The 14,956-nt window shown below is 37.8% G+C and overlaps 1 protein-coding gene across 3 annotated transcripts in view; it reads left to right on the forward strand.

Annotated features, from left to right (window-relative positions):
- Positions 1–14,956, forward strand: part of PRKDC (protein kinase, DNA-activated, catalytic subunit) — an 81,920-nt gene that overhangs the window by 45,730 nt on the left and 21,234 nt on the right. For all 3 annotated transcript variants that reach the window (XM_040070746.2, XM_058421720.1, XM_058421718.1), the window contains 15 exons: positions 435–559; positions 658–807; positions 1,204–1,377; positions 2,218–2,316; positions 3,000–3,210; positions 3,792–3,981; positions 4,332–4,547; positions 5,828–5,940; positions 6,970–7,101; positions 8,270–8,449; positions 11,745–11,953; positions 12,414–12,552; positions 12,985–13,173; positions 13,715–13,939; positions 14,558–14,666. In XM_040070746.2, the coding sequence (XP_039926680.1) occupies positions 435–559; positions 658–807; positions 1,204–1,377; positions 2,218–2,316; positions 3,000–3,210; positions 3,792–3,981; positions 4,332–4,547; positions 5,828–5,940; positions 6,970–7,101; positions 8,270–8,449; positions 11,745–11,953; positions 12,414–12,552; positions 12,985–13,173; positions 13,715–13,939; positions 14,558–14,666 (2,461 nt within the window). The remainder of the gene's footprint in view (positions 1–434; positions 560–657; positions 808–1,203; positions 1,378–2,217; positions 2,317–2,999; positions 3,211–3,791; positions 3,982–4,331; positions 4,548–5,827; positions 5,941–6,969; positions 7,102–8,269; positions 8,450–11,744; positions 11,954–12,413; positions 12,553–12,984; positions 13,174–13,714; positions 13,940–14,557; positions 14,667–14,956) is intronic.

Consider the following 14,956-nt stretch of genomic DNA (forward strand, 5'->3'; position numbering starts at 1 on the left):
AAAGATGGTGTAAATTTTACCCTGAACAATGCTTATTCCTTTGATGTGAGTTACAGTTTGGTGGCTGTTTTTCACCTTTTTACTAAAAATGTCTAATTTTTTGCATTCATTGGTTGGAAATCTTCCATACTGGATGAGAAGCTGCTCCTTATTTATATAAGCACGCTAAGCAACTTGTACTACAAAATTAAGGTGCTGGTTCCAAATCAATCAAAGGAAACTCACAAATATATATTTTTTAAGCAGCAGTCATGTGTTTTAGCCAGGCAGAGCAGTACAGGACCCATGAAGCACCATAAAGGTTAAGATGAGTTGACTGGATCTTGCCTAGTGAAATGCACAAAAATCAAACAGTATAGCAGCAAAACCATGTTTCATTAAGGTGGTTATGACTTTTGTGGGTATCCTTGTCTTACTGTCGTTCTCATTTTCAGATACTTGAAGATCCAGTTTATGATTGTGTTATAAAACAATTAAAGCATCATCAGAACACGCAACACGATAAGTTTATTCAGTGCTTGAATAAAGTTGTTAAAAATTTTCCACCTCTTGCTGACAGGTATGTCATGATTTATGTGGTATGTTGACTGTAAATCTGGAGGAATAAGAGAATAACTTTGCTTCTTTTTATTTTGGTGGGCTTCTGGTTATATTAAGGTTTATGAATGCAGTATTCTTTCTGATACCCAAACTTCATGGTGTGATGAAAACCTTTTGTCTGGAAGTAGTAATGTGCCGGGCTGAAGAAGTTCCTGATCTTCACTTGCAGTTAAAGAGCAAAGACTTTATCCAGATCATGAATCATAGGTAAGTAGTTCGGTAATTATGATGGATAGTTCAAGTTTCTTGATAACTTTTTCTTTGCTGCCCACAGCATTTTATATTCAGAAGCATTTATAATTGACCTTCACTTTTTGGTCATTTTTCCTCTAATTTGAGCTAATGTAATCTGGGAGTTAAGATGGTTAATTCATTTTGAAAAATGAACAAAAACCCCTAAAATAGCCTTTGGGTGAAACACCAGTGGGATGTCAATTTCTGTAGTTTGTATTAGTTTAGATTAGTCTTAGACCGCTTTAGGTAAGTATTTACCTAAAGCCCTCTATGCAAAACCAAGTATTGTTGCTAAAACGGAAACTGATCTTTTGGTTCTGTGTGTAGCAGTGATGAGAAAAGCCATGTAACCTTTTTTTCTTCTTTTAGGGATGATGAAAGACAAAGGGTTTGTTTGGATATAGTGTACAAGATGCTGTCTAAATTAAAACCGCTAGAACTTAAAGAACTTCTGCCTGCAGTGACCGGGTTCATTTCTCACCCTTCTGTGATATGCCGACAGCGCATGTATGATATCCTGATGTGGATTTATGATAATTACAGGTGTGTGTTCACTGCAGATGTTGTCTTTCAGTGGTTTGTCACAGGCAGAATGAAAGTGTTCATAAGAGGCTTCCAACTTCATGTCCCTCGGTCAGGGATTTTTCCAGTTGTCAGAAGAATAGAGTTTGTGATTTACCTAACTGGCTCTGGCCATTGGTGACGATTTTATCATTTCCAGTAAGGGATAGATACTTGGACCAGAACTACAATGTTGCATCGCCACAGTAGGATGGCATAAGAAGTCTTAACTTTGATGCTTCAGCTTTTTTACTTGTCGCTGGAATTTGTAATTAGTGTAAATTATACAATAAAGACATTTGCTTTTAGGTGGAAGATACATTAGGGCACATGGGCATAATTTGGATTTCTTCAATCTGGTAGTATAAAGATGGTCTTTCTTTTTGACCCCTTCGAATAGGGAATTGGCACACACTCAGTTTGACAAGTGGATTGCTGTTGAATTATCCAACTTAGTTGGATTTTATGTGCTTTTTCCCAAGATAATTCTGAATGGACAGTTACTGCGAAGAAAAATACAGTCAATTTTTACTGCAGCATCACTTGTGAAAAGTATTCTTTGCCGGTTTTTTCAGATTCAACCTTGCAAACTTCATAATAAATACTTAACATATTAATTAGCATATTAGATATTTTCTCTCATAAGTAGTGGAGATACAAGCCATTTTTTTGGCGAGGAATACCTCATGTTATGTTGTCATGCCAAGCTGATATTTTTATCAGAGGGCATACTCCTCCTTTTTGTCCCACCATCCTCATCCTCTTATTTTGCTATGGATTGATTGAGATAGTCATTAAGAGATATTTTTCTCCTACCATCAGTGATCCAGAAAGTCAAGCAGATGATGATTCTCAGGAGATACTCCAAGTGACGAAAGAAATGCTTCTTCAAGGACTGATTGATGAGAATGCTGAACTGCAGTGAGTAAAGCATATTGTGATAACTATCTAAAATAAAAATACCTCCATTTCTCTTACTTTGTTTACAGAAAAAGAGTTGATCCTTCGAGTTTTTTTAATTATTTCAATATAAAAGGGTAACACAGAGATAATACCATTTCCTTTTCTTCCAGTAAGTTAATTTATAAAATCATGTCCCATGGTGTTACACCAAGTGTAAGTGAAGCACCTAAACAGAGCTTCTAAGCTGTGGGGAGGTTGTTTCCTGATGTTAAAGCTAATTCTGTGTTAATGTTCTGGAGTTGTTGAACAAGGAGGACCCTGCTATACACAAACACACTACAGTAGATTAATGTTGGATTTTTACAATTGCTTTTGGTGAAGCAAAAGATAAAAGAGGAGATCTTGGTGCTTCTCCATCCATAGCACTTCTCAAGAGGAAAAAACTTGACAGAAATAATTTTTTCAGAGTAAACCTTTTATATGAAGCACAGAACATGGTGGATGAATGAGGAATTTGGTGTAATTTAATGGAAGATTAATGGCATGAAAGTGTTAGTTTAAAGCCTTAACAGCTTATTGGTTTGGAGATTTATGCTGGTGGGTTTTTTTCCCTTTTTAACTTGGCTTTTTTAGGAGGGGATGGGGGGAAGTATGTTCTGTTTGAAAATAACCAAGAATAACTTTATTCTTTGCCTTTACAGATTAATTGTTAGGAATTTTTGGAGTCATGAGACAAGGTTGCCCACAAATACTCTTGACCGCATGCTGTCATTGTTAAGTTCTTTATATTCCACCAAGATCGAAACACAGTACTTGAGTCTAATCACAAATTTCCTGCTTGAAATGACTAGCAAGAGCCCAGATTATTCCAGAAAAATATTTGAGCATCCACTGTCTGAATGCAAATTTCAGGTGAATTGTACTGCGTTGTGCTGTGTGCAACTGTGTGACAAATTCTGTTCCTTAATGTAGTTACAACTTAGAAAGGAATGGCATAATGAAGGAATTTTTTCTAAGTGTTTTGTGCCCCAGAGTTAACAGGTGCAGCAGTTACGAGTTGTGCACAGTATCAGAAGTTTGGTGGTTTTGTGGGGACAGTAATTGTACTTTCTTTTAAAAAATATATATTTAATTAAAATAATATACCAGATATAGCTGATTTGTAGAGTACTGAAATACTAAAAAAGAGGGTAGCGGAGAGAAGCACCATCAACTGGAGAAATACTGTCAAGAAACAGGAGTACTAGTGCAAGAGTTGTAAATCATTCCTCAGCTGACCAGTCTTAAATTAGTGATCTTTTTTTACTGAGCTGTGGAGAACTTCTACATGCTTATAGTTTGTTGGGGGCTTTTTTATATATAGTCAAGTTCTGCCCCTATACCTGGGAGGGTGTTTCGATTTCTGAACTGTAATTTCTGCTGTCCTGCCCAAGGAAGAAATGCAGAAAGCCTCCATCTTTATTGTTCTAATTAAAATCTTTCTTTATTCACAGGACTTCGTAGTTGATTCCAGCTGGCGTTACCGAAGTACTGTGCTCACACCAATGTTTGTGGAGACTCAGGCTTCTCCAAGTATCCACAGGAATTTGTCACAGGAAAGGTCCCTTTCTCCTTCTGGGTCAGTCGGTGGGCGAGTGAGGGCTACCCAAAGGCAATATGAATTTACACCTACACAGCATGGCGGTAAGTCCATTCTGAAATGTTCTTTTTTGCTGTAGGAATGATGTCATTTCTGTTGCATATGATTTTTTTTTAATGTAAAAGTGTAAATATGTTTGGTATTTTGTTTTCAAGGGCTTTTTTTTTGTGTGTGGTATGAGGAAAAAAAAATCACATTTTTATTTGTTTCCTACATATATTATGTTTTGCTTAATGAAAAAGAAATACTGTCTTACCTAGCAGCTTGAAATCTGTTCTGCTCTTAAATACTAGGAAATTATATTTTTGGGAGAGAAAAAATACCTGCCTCATAGATGTTTTCACTTTACTTATATCTGAGTATGGTACAGCTTTTTGGCGATTTCTTGTTACAGGTGGTAGAAGTTCTTTTAATTGGCTAACTGGAAGTAGCATTGACACGTTGGCAGAGTATGCAGTTCCTTCATCCTCTGAATCCTTGTCTTCATCCATGCTGTTGGTTAGCAAACGGAGTGAGAAATTTAAACAAGCAACCTTTAAATCAGTGGGGCCGGATTTTGGGAAAAAACGGTTGGGTTTGCCTGGAGATGAAGTGGACAGCAAAACTAAAGGTCTGGAAGCTCTACTGTGCAATTTCTATGTGATTAGTGCACTTCTATAAACCATCCTTGCCAGGTACTTGGCTGGCAGTCCATTGTCTCTGAGACAGTGCAACTCAAGTTCACCTTGGGAGATTTTGTTTCCAGGAGTGTGTGATGATACATAACATGTGCCAAAAAGCTAGGATTGTGCTAGGAATTGTAAAATTATATGTTGCTCACTGAAAGAAGTGACTGGTTGAGAAACCAGTCAGTGTAATCTCTGCATTCCTGCCTCTCCCTAAGAGAATCACGGCATAAATATCAGACGGTTCTGACCCTTCTGTTTTAAATGTAACTCTTTAAAGAAGAGATCTCTTTAAACATATTTTTTAAAGCATTTCAGCTGTGCTGACATGATCTCCAACATTTTGCAATCTGTCATTAGAAATCCTTGCTTTTTTCTGAGAGTGTCCCTTCTTCCACCCAGTCAATAACTGAAAAATATCAGTACTGCACTGAAGTGACCTAGGATTCTTCTTTTTTAACCCTTGTCTATTTTGTCATTAAAATTTTGACCAAAAGGATGACGTTAGGAGTTCATGCATAGAGCTGAGCCTTTTCAATACCTGAGAGGTGTTTCAGGGCAGTTGTGAATAATGGACTGTAGTTCACGCAGTAACTACAGAAATAGTTCAGTCTACCTTTTAATTAGTCCCTGGTCTTCTACCCAGGATAATACTTGCTGGAGTGGTATGTTTTTGCTTGCTCCCTCTCCTTTTCCAGGAAATGGACTGAACTGACAGTCAGTTAAGTGGCCTTTCCTTGTGGCTATCCTGAGCAGGAGTTGATCCAGTGGCAATTCTGTAATCATACCTTGAAAAATACAGTACAATATTCTTACTCCACGATATTTGAATATCTTTTAGCACCTCTTTTATTTAGAGAGTTATATACTTTCTGGAATATAGTGCAAATGCCATACATGTCTTTGAGAGCTTAAAATAAATCTGGCATATGGGGCATATTTGTTCATGAGTTTTAGTGTCTTTCCCTGTGCAATGGTTTGATCTTTATACCTCATCTATGCACTTGAAGTCTCTATATAAATGCTTATTACCTCTTCTCCTAAGAGCAATTTAATTTGTTTTCAGTGGCTAGCTTGTTGAAAGGCGTTGCATTGAGTTGCTTGTTAGGAAATTTAGGAGACTAGCTGGTAAACTAGTAAATAGAAGTATGATGTTTGTTTTAATATGATGCTTTGGCCTTAAATCTGAAAGGAAAAGCTGTGGACATGATCATGTGTTCCCTAGGTATGGAAGAACGAGCAGAGATTCTAAGACTGCGGAGACGTTTCTTGAAGGACCAAGACAAACTCAGTCTGATTTATGCCAGAAAAAGTCTGGCTGAACAGAAAAGAGAAAAGGTTTGTCAATCCAAATGGATTTCAATCTTTTAGTCTCAATGCCGTTTGAAGTCTTGTACTTCATCTCTTGTAGTACCTTTGTGAAGAAAAGATAGATGTGAGGTACTGGTTGCTACTTTAAGAGCTTTAGAAGGTTTAATTTGGAAATTTAAGGCCTTGAAGCTAAATGATGTTACTTAGCATGGGCAAGGAAAGAGCTGGATGATAAAACTCCCAATCAGCTTCAAGTGCATGGAGTGATTTTATGTGATGGGAATCCCTAACAGCTATTGGGAAGCCCTTTACAGTTGTCATTCTGGAAACTAGGAGCCTTAGAGCTGCAATACACTGCAGAAGTAGTTAGAGAGCATTATCCAGTGTCTGAAGGTGAACTCAAAATGTGGTGCAGCTGATGGACTAACCAGAACTGGTTTGAACTTTTAACCTGAAGGAATGTCAGTAATAATCATTTGCTGAGTGTTTATCAAGGCCAGAAACTTACTACTTTGTGGGTTTCCTGGTTGTGTTATGCACTTACAATAAATCTAAGTGGTTTTAAGCTCTGTAGCAGTTTTTCACAAGTTCCTGTTACTAAAAATAACATACATTATCGTCAAAAAATGATAGCATTTAGTTCCAAGAGTGAAGGAACCCAAGACCGAGAGCTACCAGTTTGAGACACTCCTGTAATACTCTGCAGATGCAGACAATTGTGTAAACAGAACTTATGTCTAGAAGAGCCACACAAACACCTATTTTAGCCCATTTATATGTTTACTTGCAGGCTAAAACTACCATTTCCTCCCACCCTACGAGAGAGAACCTGTAAATACATTCTGTATGGCAGTCCAAAATACAACCAACAAAATGCCCAGTCTTTTAAACACCTCCAGTGATGGTGCTTCCTCCACTTCTGTGGGAGGCTTGGTTCCAATGCCTGACCACTTACTTACTCAGTGAAAAATTTTTCGTCATATCTAATTTAAACCTCTCCTGGCATATCTTGAGGCCATCCCCTAACTATTTTTTAACATGATTAATGCATTTCAGGAGATAAAATCTGACCTGAAGATGAAGTATGATGCCCAGGTCACTTTGTACAGAAGTTACCGAGTGGGAGACCTTCCTGACATCCAGATTGAATACTGCAGTCTCATTGCTCCTCTGCAGGGCCTTGCCCAGGTCTGTCTGCTTTTCAAAGGTCGTTTGTGAAGTTTTCGGGTCCTGCAGGGAAAGTGTCATGTAGCTGGGCAACCACTTTGAAAATTGATTTGTGGTTTTGCAGTCAACCGCTGTGATACACATTTAAAGACGCTGTTTCAAGGGAGTGTTTCTCCTACCCCTGTGGTGGTGCAGTGTTCAGAGAAGAGGCTTTGTTGCTTGCCTCACCTGAGCAGTTGAGGACTGGATACATCAACTGTTGTCCATTTCCTGCAGGTTCCTTTGCTTGGGAAACAGATGGTGGTCTCTGCAGACATTATTGCAAAGGGCATCGCACTGTTCAGTAACAAAACAGCCATTTCTCTTCTGTTACATGTCTGTAATAGACTTGTTAAAATACAAATTAACTTACTGTGACTCAGACTGGACTCAGACTGCTCAGTAAAGCTGATCTAATATTCCTTTTCCTACATGACAGCGGTAGAAACTGTAGACTGAACTGAACAGTAGACTGAATCCCATTTTACAGTCTTTGGGAAGTCACAGTCTTCCTGATTACCTTTGTATTTCATTACTTTTGATTGTCCCTTATCTCTCTGTAAAGGACGCAAGTAGCATATTCACAGTAGCATTAGACAAAGAGTTTAGACTGAATTCCAGACCCATGATTGACCAAGATGCATAGCATTATGTTACACACACAAATGTCTTTCTGGATTGAAAAAATGCCTTTAAATCTCAGATGAAAATGTCTGTCTGTACAGACAATCTGTCTCTCTGTTAGCTGCCTCAATTTTTAGGACCAGGTCTCCTCACACATTGATGTCTTCTTTTTTTCTGAAACTCACTTCATGGACTGTGGTGTCCTTCACATGATATGGGGTGTCTGGTTCCTGTAATGGGAGTTGTGAGTATGTGAAAATTGCAAATTCCACCTTCTCCACTAACGCTCTGGCCTGAAAACTTGCATTGCCTTGGAGTTTCTTTAAGTAGAAGAATTAAAATGGGATTTGAATGGGTAATACAGTAATTCCCTCCACAGGTGAGATGCATGTCAGACTGAATTGTCCACTCCCAAAGTGTGTCTAGGAGTTAGGTACAGGGTGGGTCATATCTTTTAGTTTTATTTACTAATCTATTGTGTCACAATAAAATTCAGTGACCTTACTGTTTTTGTTGTAATTTACAGAAAGATCCAACATTTGCCAAGCAACTTTTCAGCAGTTTGTTTAGTGGAATTTTTCATGAGGTAAAAAAATCTAAAAACCCTTCTGAGAAAAACTCCATTGTCCAGAAACTGCTGAATGACTTCAATAATTTCCTCAGTATGAGCCTGTCATACTTTCCACCGTTCATTGCATGCATCCAGGTAAATCCTGATATATGGCATGAAACTGGATATAATGTCTCTGTCTGAGTGTGTGATAAACCCAGTGGTAATGAAGGTCGAATGCTGTCACTGAAATTTAGACAGAGGAAGGATAATTGTTAACCAAATGGGTATTTCAAGTGGTGCTTAAGGTAAACAAGGTAGTTCATACCTCTGAATTGATTTTTCAAGGTTTCTAAGATTTCTGATCTCTAGAGTTTGAGTCACCTTTTAATGTTTTAATTGCATCAGTAACAAGAAGGGATTTGATTACAAATGAAAGATGTTTCAATTGAAGTGGGAATTGAGAACAATTGAAAGGGTTATGTGGGTGTTGTGCTTATCTTCCTGTTTCTGGGAAGTGCTTACTGAGGAATTCTTTGATGTCTTGAGGATATCAGTAGCTGTCAGACCATTTGTTGTTAGCCTCTCTTGTTTATTTATTTCAAATTAGTCGCCTGAACTAGTTGTCTGGGGATTTTCAGTCATGAAGGAAGAGCTCACCAGAGGATGAGTGGGTGAACCACAGTTGTTTCCCGGAAAGGAAACATGAGCCTTTCTGTTGTGATAATATACTGACCTGGAACAGATTGTGAATTTCATCTTTTAACCCAGTTTTCAGGGAGATAAAAAAACCCTTGTCCCAGCACCTGTTACATACCCATTGTCACTGTATTTAATGATTCTTATCAACGGTATTGATGTTGTGTCTGATTCCTAGCTCTCAAAAGAACCTTTTTTCAGTGGCAGCTAATGGTTTATTTTTTTTTATGGAAATTTAAATACTCTGTGACAGTAGGTGTCATTCCAAATACGGGAGAACCATCTAGTTTGGACTAGCTTTGTAAACACATAGAAACTTTTGCTTCTTAGTATTTGTAATTACGCATCTGAGAAAATGTAGCTTCTTGTTTACTTTTTTCTGTGCAGCTGCATGAAAGGTCAAATACTATGGGGATTTTTTTCTGGGCTGTCTTCATATTTTTTGAGCCAGCCTCTCACAATAGCTATCTGTTAATATTCCCTCTTGACACTGCGTTTGTTGGTTCACTGTCTTGATGGTATTATTTGTGTTGAATTATGCTGTCTAGACCCTGCTAATAACACTGTTGCATTAGGCTACTTTTTTTTTCCTGAATAGACATAAAAGGAAGACTTGAGAAGTAGGTGAGTTCAATTTCATCAAAAATACAGACTCTGTAATAAGAGCATTTCCTTGCCATCCTGATCAGTAACAGAAGTACAGTATCTTGAAGTCCAAACAGCCTGCAAGCAGTGAGGGGAAGTTTTTTCCTAGTAGGGAATTGACTTCACATTGATCAAGAGAGCAGGCTGGGAGAGTGTGAGCAAGAGCACAGCAGTGTCAAAGCTTTCATTTGGCTCACAAAGAATGTCCTAGTGGCTTGGCCATTTGGAAGTGCAGCTTTTCTTTCCTGTCTACTTACAGCATAATAAATACTAGCTGATTTCAGAAAGGGTTCCTACTTTACTGCTGTTTCCTTCTGGTTGTTTGACTTTTTAATCTTCCACAGGTTCACGTCCTGTCAGGAGAGTAACTTGGTGGGTTACAAGAGCTGGTTTTGTCTATGCATATAATGTCAAAATTGACTATGAAGCTCTGGGATTCACTTTCGGGGCAGATTAGGAACCAGCTGAAATACTAAAAGAGGTTAACTCCATGACAGAATTTACATAGCCTCCAAATAGATGTTTGGCCTCTGAAGAACATATAATTGCCTTAGAAATATTTCAGCTGCCAGGCCAGCTTGGATGCCATTCTCCCTAATCTTTGAACATACGGTGCAAGTAGACAGTGCTTGTTGCATATGGAGCAGGGAACGTTCCCTCTGCTTTGAGAAGATAAGTGATCACATAGTCACCAAAATGCACCAAATAGAAAGATACCTCCTTTGATGTGAGATGATGTCTGTAAATTTTAAGTTTGGGAGGATATTCATTCTTGGCACATACCCTTACATATGCACAGTTCTTGCACTTCTTATTGAGAAAGGGCTTTTGGTCTGACTTTAGCAAAGTTGTTCTTAAGGTTTTAGATTGTGCAGTTGTCACTGTGTTCCTGATGTAACCCCTAAAAGCTGGCAGTCAAGGAATGTGTCCTGGGGCATGTGTGCAGCTAATTGAAATTGCCTTAATAGTAGTTGAAATATATATGCTAACCCCTCACTGGGATCTACCTGGTCTGTAGGGATCTACCTGGTCTATAACTCAGGGAGCTACAAGAGGCTTTGGATTTTTTTCTCTTTCTTTATTAAGCACAAATGTATTAGTGTGAGAGTCCTAACTCTACAAAGTGTGTCATGAGTTTGCTTATGCCAGGTGCCTCTTCTGTAGTTTTTGTGCTGACTGTCATTTATCAAAGAAGTGTTACTTGTTCTCAGTCTCCTGCTGCAATTTCCAAACAGTGGTTTCTTTCCACGTAATATTCTTGAACATGCTGTGTTGCAAAAATCTAATTTTAATTTTTGTTCTAAAACATGGTGCTTTTTCTTGTAATGAAAGCTATACTGCATCTCTTCCATGCTGTGAATTTTTTCTCCTGTTTATTTAAAATACTATTGCGATTTTTCCTTAATGGAAAAGAAAACAAAGGAAAAACCTAACGCTGGATTTAATAAACATGCTGCTTTCTCAATTTATTTACCTGTATGTAGAATAGTGATTTAAGTATTTAGAAAAAAAATCAACTAAACAAGAATGTTTGATCCTGAAGAAGGGATTATTCTGTCGTTGGACTAATGTTAAATATGATAAAGAGAAATATTGTCATGTCTTTAAATCAGGCAGGAGTAGATGAGTGCAGTACTGGAGGAATCTAACAGGAAGCTGTGATGTGCTAAAACTAGCTGAGTGTGTGGATAGAAAGCCTCCAGCTCAGAGAAGACTTCATGGTAAATTGTGCCTTTGGCTTATGGCAGGAATGCACCACTGAATAGGCTAAGTGAAGCACAGCTGCTGTGTAGCAGGCAAAATCCTGCCAAAAAAACAGAAGGAAAAGTTCAGGCTGTCAATGTGTCCATCTGCCTCTCGCCCACTTCCCTTGTGATTCTGTCCAGAGTGTTGTCCCACATCCTGGAGCCAAAGTATATGGGGCTACTCTGTACTGTTCTCTGTCCAAAGAGCAACAGCATAGAAGGAAAAGATTCCAGATTTCTCCAAGTTGGGAACTTCTGGAGGTCTAATGGCTTATTTCCAAAGCTTGGACTATAAGAAAAAGGATACCAAATAAGTGATCTGTGTAGTTTTACACCAAGTAGACACTTGTTTTATTTTACAGGAAATGAGTTACCAACACAGGGAACTACTGGAACTGGACTCAGCTAATGTGAGCATGAGCTGCCTTGCAAGCTTGCAGCAGCCTGTGGGCATCCTCCTCCTGGAGCGTGCCCTGATGGCTCTGACCCCTGCGGAGGAGCCCCCGTCCAAAAGGATGCGTGGGAGGACAGAGCTGCCCCCAGATGTGATCAGATGGATTGAACTTGCTAAGTAAATTCTTGTTTGAGACAATTTACTCCCACTTAGGTTTGCCTGGTGAAGAGCTCTGCTTTTATGGCTTGTGGGATTTTTTTTTTTTTTTAGTCCTTCTGTCTTTTAGAATCAGATATGTTTTTGATTTCTTCTCATTTAATAATGTCAGTGAGAGCAGTTAGGCTTTAAAACTGTGCGCTGTTATGATGCTGTCAGACTGCTGAAAAACATCTTGTTCTTAGCTTTTCAATTGCAGCTTTTCCATAGTTCAGCTATTGCCCTACAAGTTGAAGTTTATGTAGTTAAGTATTTATTTCTGATCTTACATAAGAAATGCTTTCTGAACATTTACTATTTCAAACTGGTAGTATTATTGCTCATTGATGATTTTTTTTTTTTTTTTTTTTTTGATAGCTTCTGTTTGCATTGATACTCATCACTGAGCTATTTAAAAGATTTCTCTTTTCAATTTTACTAGGCTCTACAGATCCCTTGGGGATTATGATGCCCTTCGTGGAATTTTCAGTGGTAAGATTGGGACTAAGGAAATTACACAGAAAGCTTTGTTGGCAGAAGCAAGGAACGATTATGCTGAAGCAGCTCAGTATTATGATAAGGTAAAATTGCAGCAAGATATTTTTGTTTCATAAATCTCTCATGACTTAAAACTAATCAAATTAGAAAAAAAGTGAAATTATCTAGGCAGACAAGTAAAAACTCATGGGCACACTGCAACCCCAAGCAAGCAAACTGCATGTGTTCATGGCATGAGTTGCAGTGGGTAAAAATGCAGACAGATCTCTAACCTTCTTTTAAAACTTTCACTCTTCAAATATGCAGGTTTACTGAAGACAGCTACCTGAAATTAATTTATGTATTAACACTGCCAAGCTTGAATTTTCTGCATTTAATGTTGCTGTCACACTCTGGTAAATGGATAGATATTTTTATGAGACAATGAATTACAGTTAAGCTGCTGGTGACTTAGAATTGAAACAGGTTCTTGGCTGGAATCTGGCACTATTCTCCCCTCCAAATTCATTCCCTAGGCACTTTCCCAAGAAGACTGGCAAGATGGAGAGCCAACAGAGGCAGAGAAGGACTTCTGGGAACTTGCATCTCTGGAATGCTATGACCACTTCACAATGTGGAAGTCTCTGGAGTATTGTGCTACTGTTAATATTGATAGTGGAAAGCCTCCAGACCTAAGCAAAACGTGGAATGATCCATTTTTTCAGGTTTTTAGAAATTATTTCATTGATACTGCACAGAGGCACAGAGGCAGTTACATCTGCAGGGTTATTCTACAGTATTGAGGTTATGGGTGAAAATTAAATACATTGTTTGGGTTACTTTATTATGGAAATTAGTGGAGAGTCTGATATTAAAAAAAAAAAAAATTAAACTATTACTTCTGCTTATTCTTTTTGATGTTTAATTTTTACCTCAAATCTATGGCAGATCCCATAGGACCAGCTTTACCATCTCCTCCTTCCTTTTACAAGTCTTTTTTTGTTGCTTTTCTCACTTGTATTTGTTTCCTATTTTAAGAGTCACCAAACCATGGATTTTGAAACTGATAGAATTTACTAACAACTTCTTGAGCTATAGGAAAAGGCTGCTGTGATTTGTTACAAAATAGGAACTTGTCTAAAGGAAAAATACCTCTTAAAAAAAATCAAAATGTTTTTATATTTATTTGATTTGCCACTGATAACCAAAATTTTAATCATCTAATATTCCATTCCTAGAAATAAAAACTATGTTCTCACTTTGTAGGAGACGTATCTGCCCTATATAATACGCAGTAAATTGAAGTTACTGCTCAGCGGGGAGAATGACCAGAGTTTGCTAACCTTTATTGATGAGGCAATGAAGACAGAACAGAAGAAAGCCATTATAGAAATGCACTACAGCCAAGAACTTAGTCTCCTGTACATCCTGCAAGATGATTTTGACAGAGCCAAATATTACATTAGCAATGGCATGCAGATCTTCATGCAGGTAATAATGTCTTCTAATCTCTGTTACGGTTTTTTTGTGTAAACTGGAACAATGAAACTGCTGTTGCTATTACTGCTGCTAGATTATACTCTCAAGAGAAACACTCACTCAAATGTAATTAAATTTAGGTGCCTTCCATGTCACGTGACAAAACTTCTTTTAAATTCACTGCTTGCAATGATGAAAAGTAAGTGAGCCAGTAGAGTGCATCCTCCTGTTTTAGTTTGTTTTGTTTTACTGGTTTAATCTTTTACACATTTTTCAGAGTAATTGTTTGTGCAGACAATAAAAATTTTATTTTGTTCATCTCTTCAGGCGCCTCCTGTCCCCAGAACAAGCTTGCAATGAGTATTGCATTGAGAAGTTACAAATTCCATCTGTTATCAAGTTTTGATTAGACTGTAGGACTTTGCTAAAACCTAGGATAGGAATTGCAGCTAGAATATGCCTCTGTGCTTGTCCAAAGCAGAGATGCTCTTTGATTATCAGCTATTAAATTACTTGTAAGAGGTTGGGTTCTAAAGCATAATATACAGCAGCATTAGATCCATAATTTGTAGAGCACCGAACAGAACCATGCTTTAAATTCTGTCTTTGATTCTCTCCCTTTCTTTTCAGAGCTACTCCAGTATTGATTCCTTGTTGTATCAAAGTCGAATGACCAAACTGCAGTCTGTACAAGCTTTGACAGAAATACAGGATTTCATCAATTTCATGACCAAAAGAAGTAATTTTTTTTTCTCAAGCAATTTTCCTTCTGTATTCAGTAATTATGGTTTCCTGAACTTTGAATTTCTAAACTGCTGTTTGAAGAAGCCTAAGTCCCCAATTACTTCTTACTGTCTTCTTGACAGTAAGACCTATTACAGTTTTGTAAGATAGGATTGAACATAACTTGGTGTTCTATTGCAAAGTTCAGTTAGCATAACTGTTGTGATAGGAGTTAAGCATCTCTTTCGAAAGTGTCAGTTAAAGTTTTAAACTAAGCTTTTTTGCTGGAGTAACTTTGGGTAGCAA

Source organism: Hirundo rustica, chromosome 1 (genome assembly GCF_015227805.2).
Source record: "Hirundo rustica isolate bHirRus1 chromosome 1, bHirRus1.pri.v3, whole genome shotgun sequence".
NCBI classification, from domain to species: domain Eukaryota; kingdom Metazoa; phylum Chordata; class Aves; order Passeriformes; family Hirundinidae; genus Hirundo; species Hirundo rustica.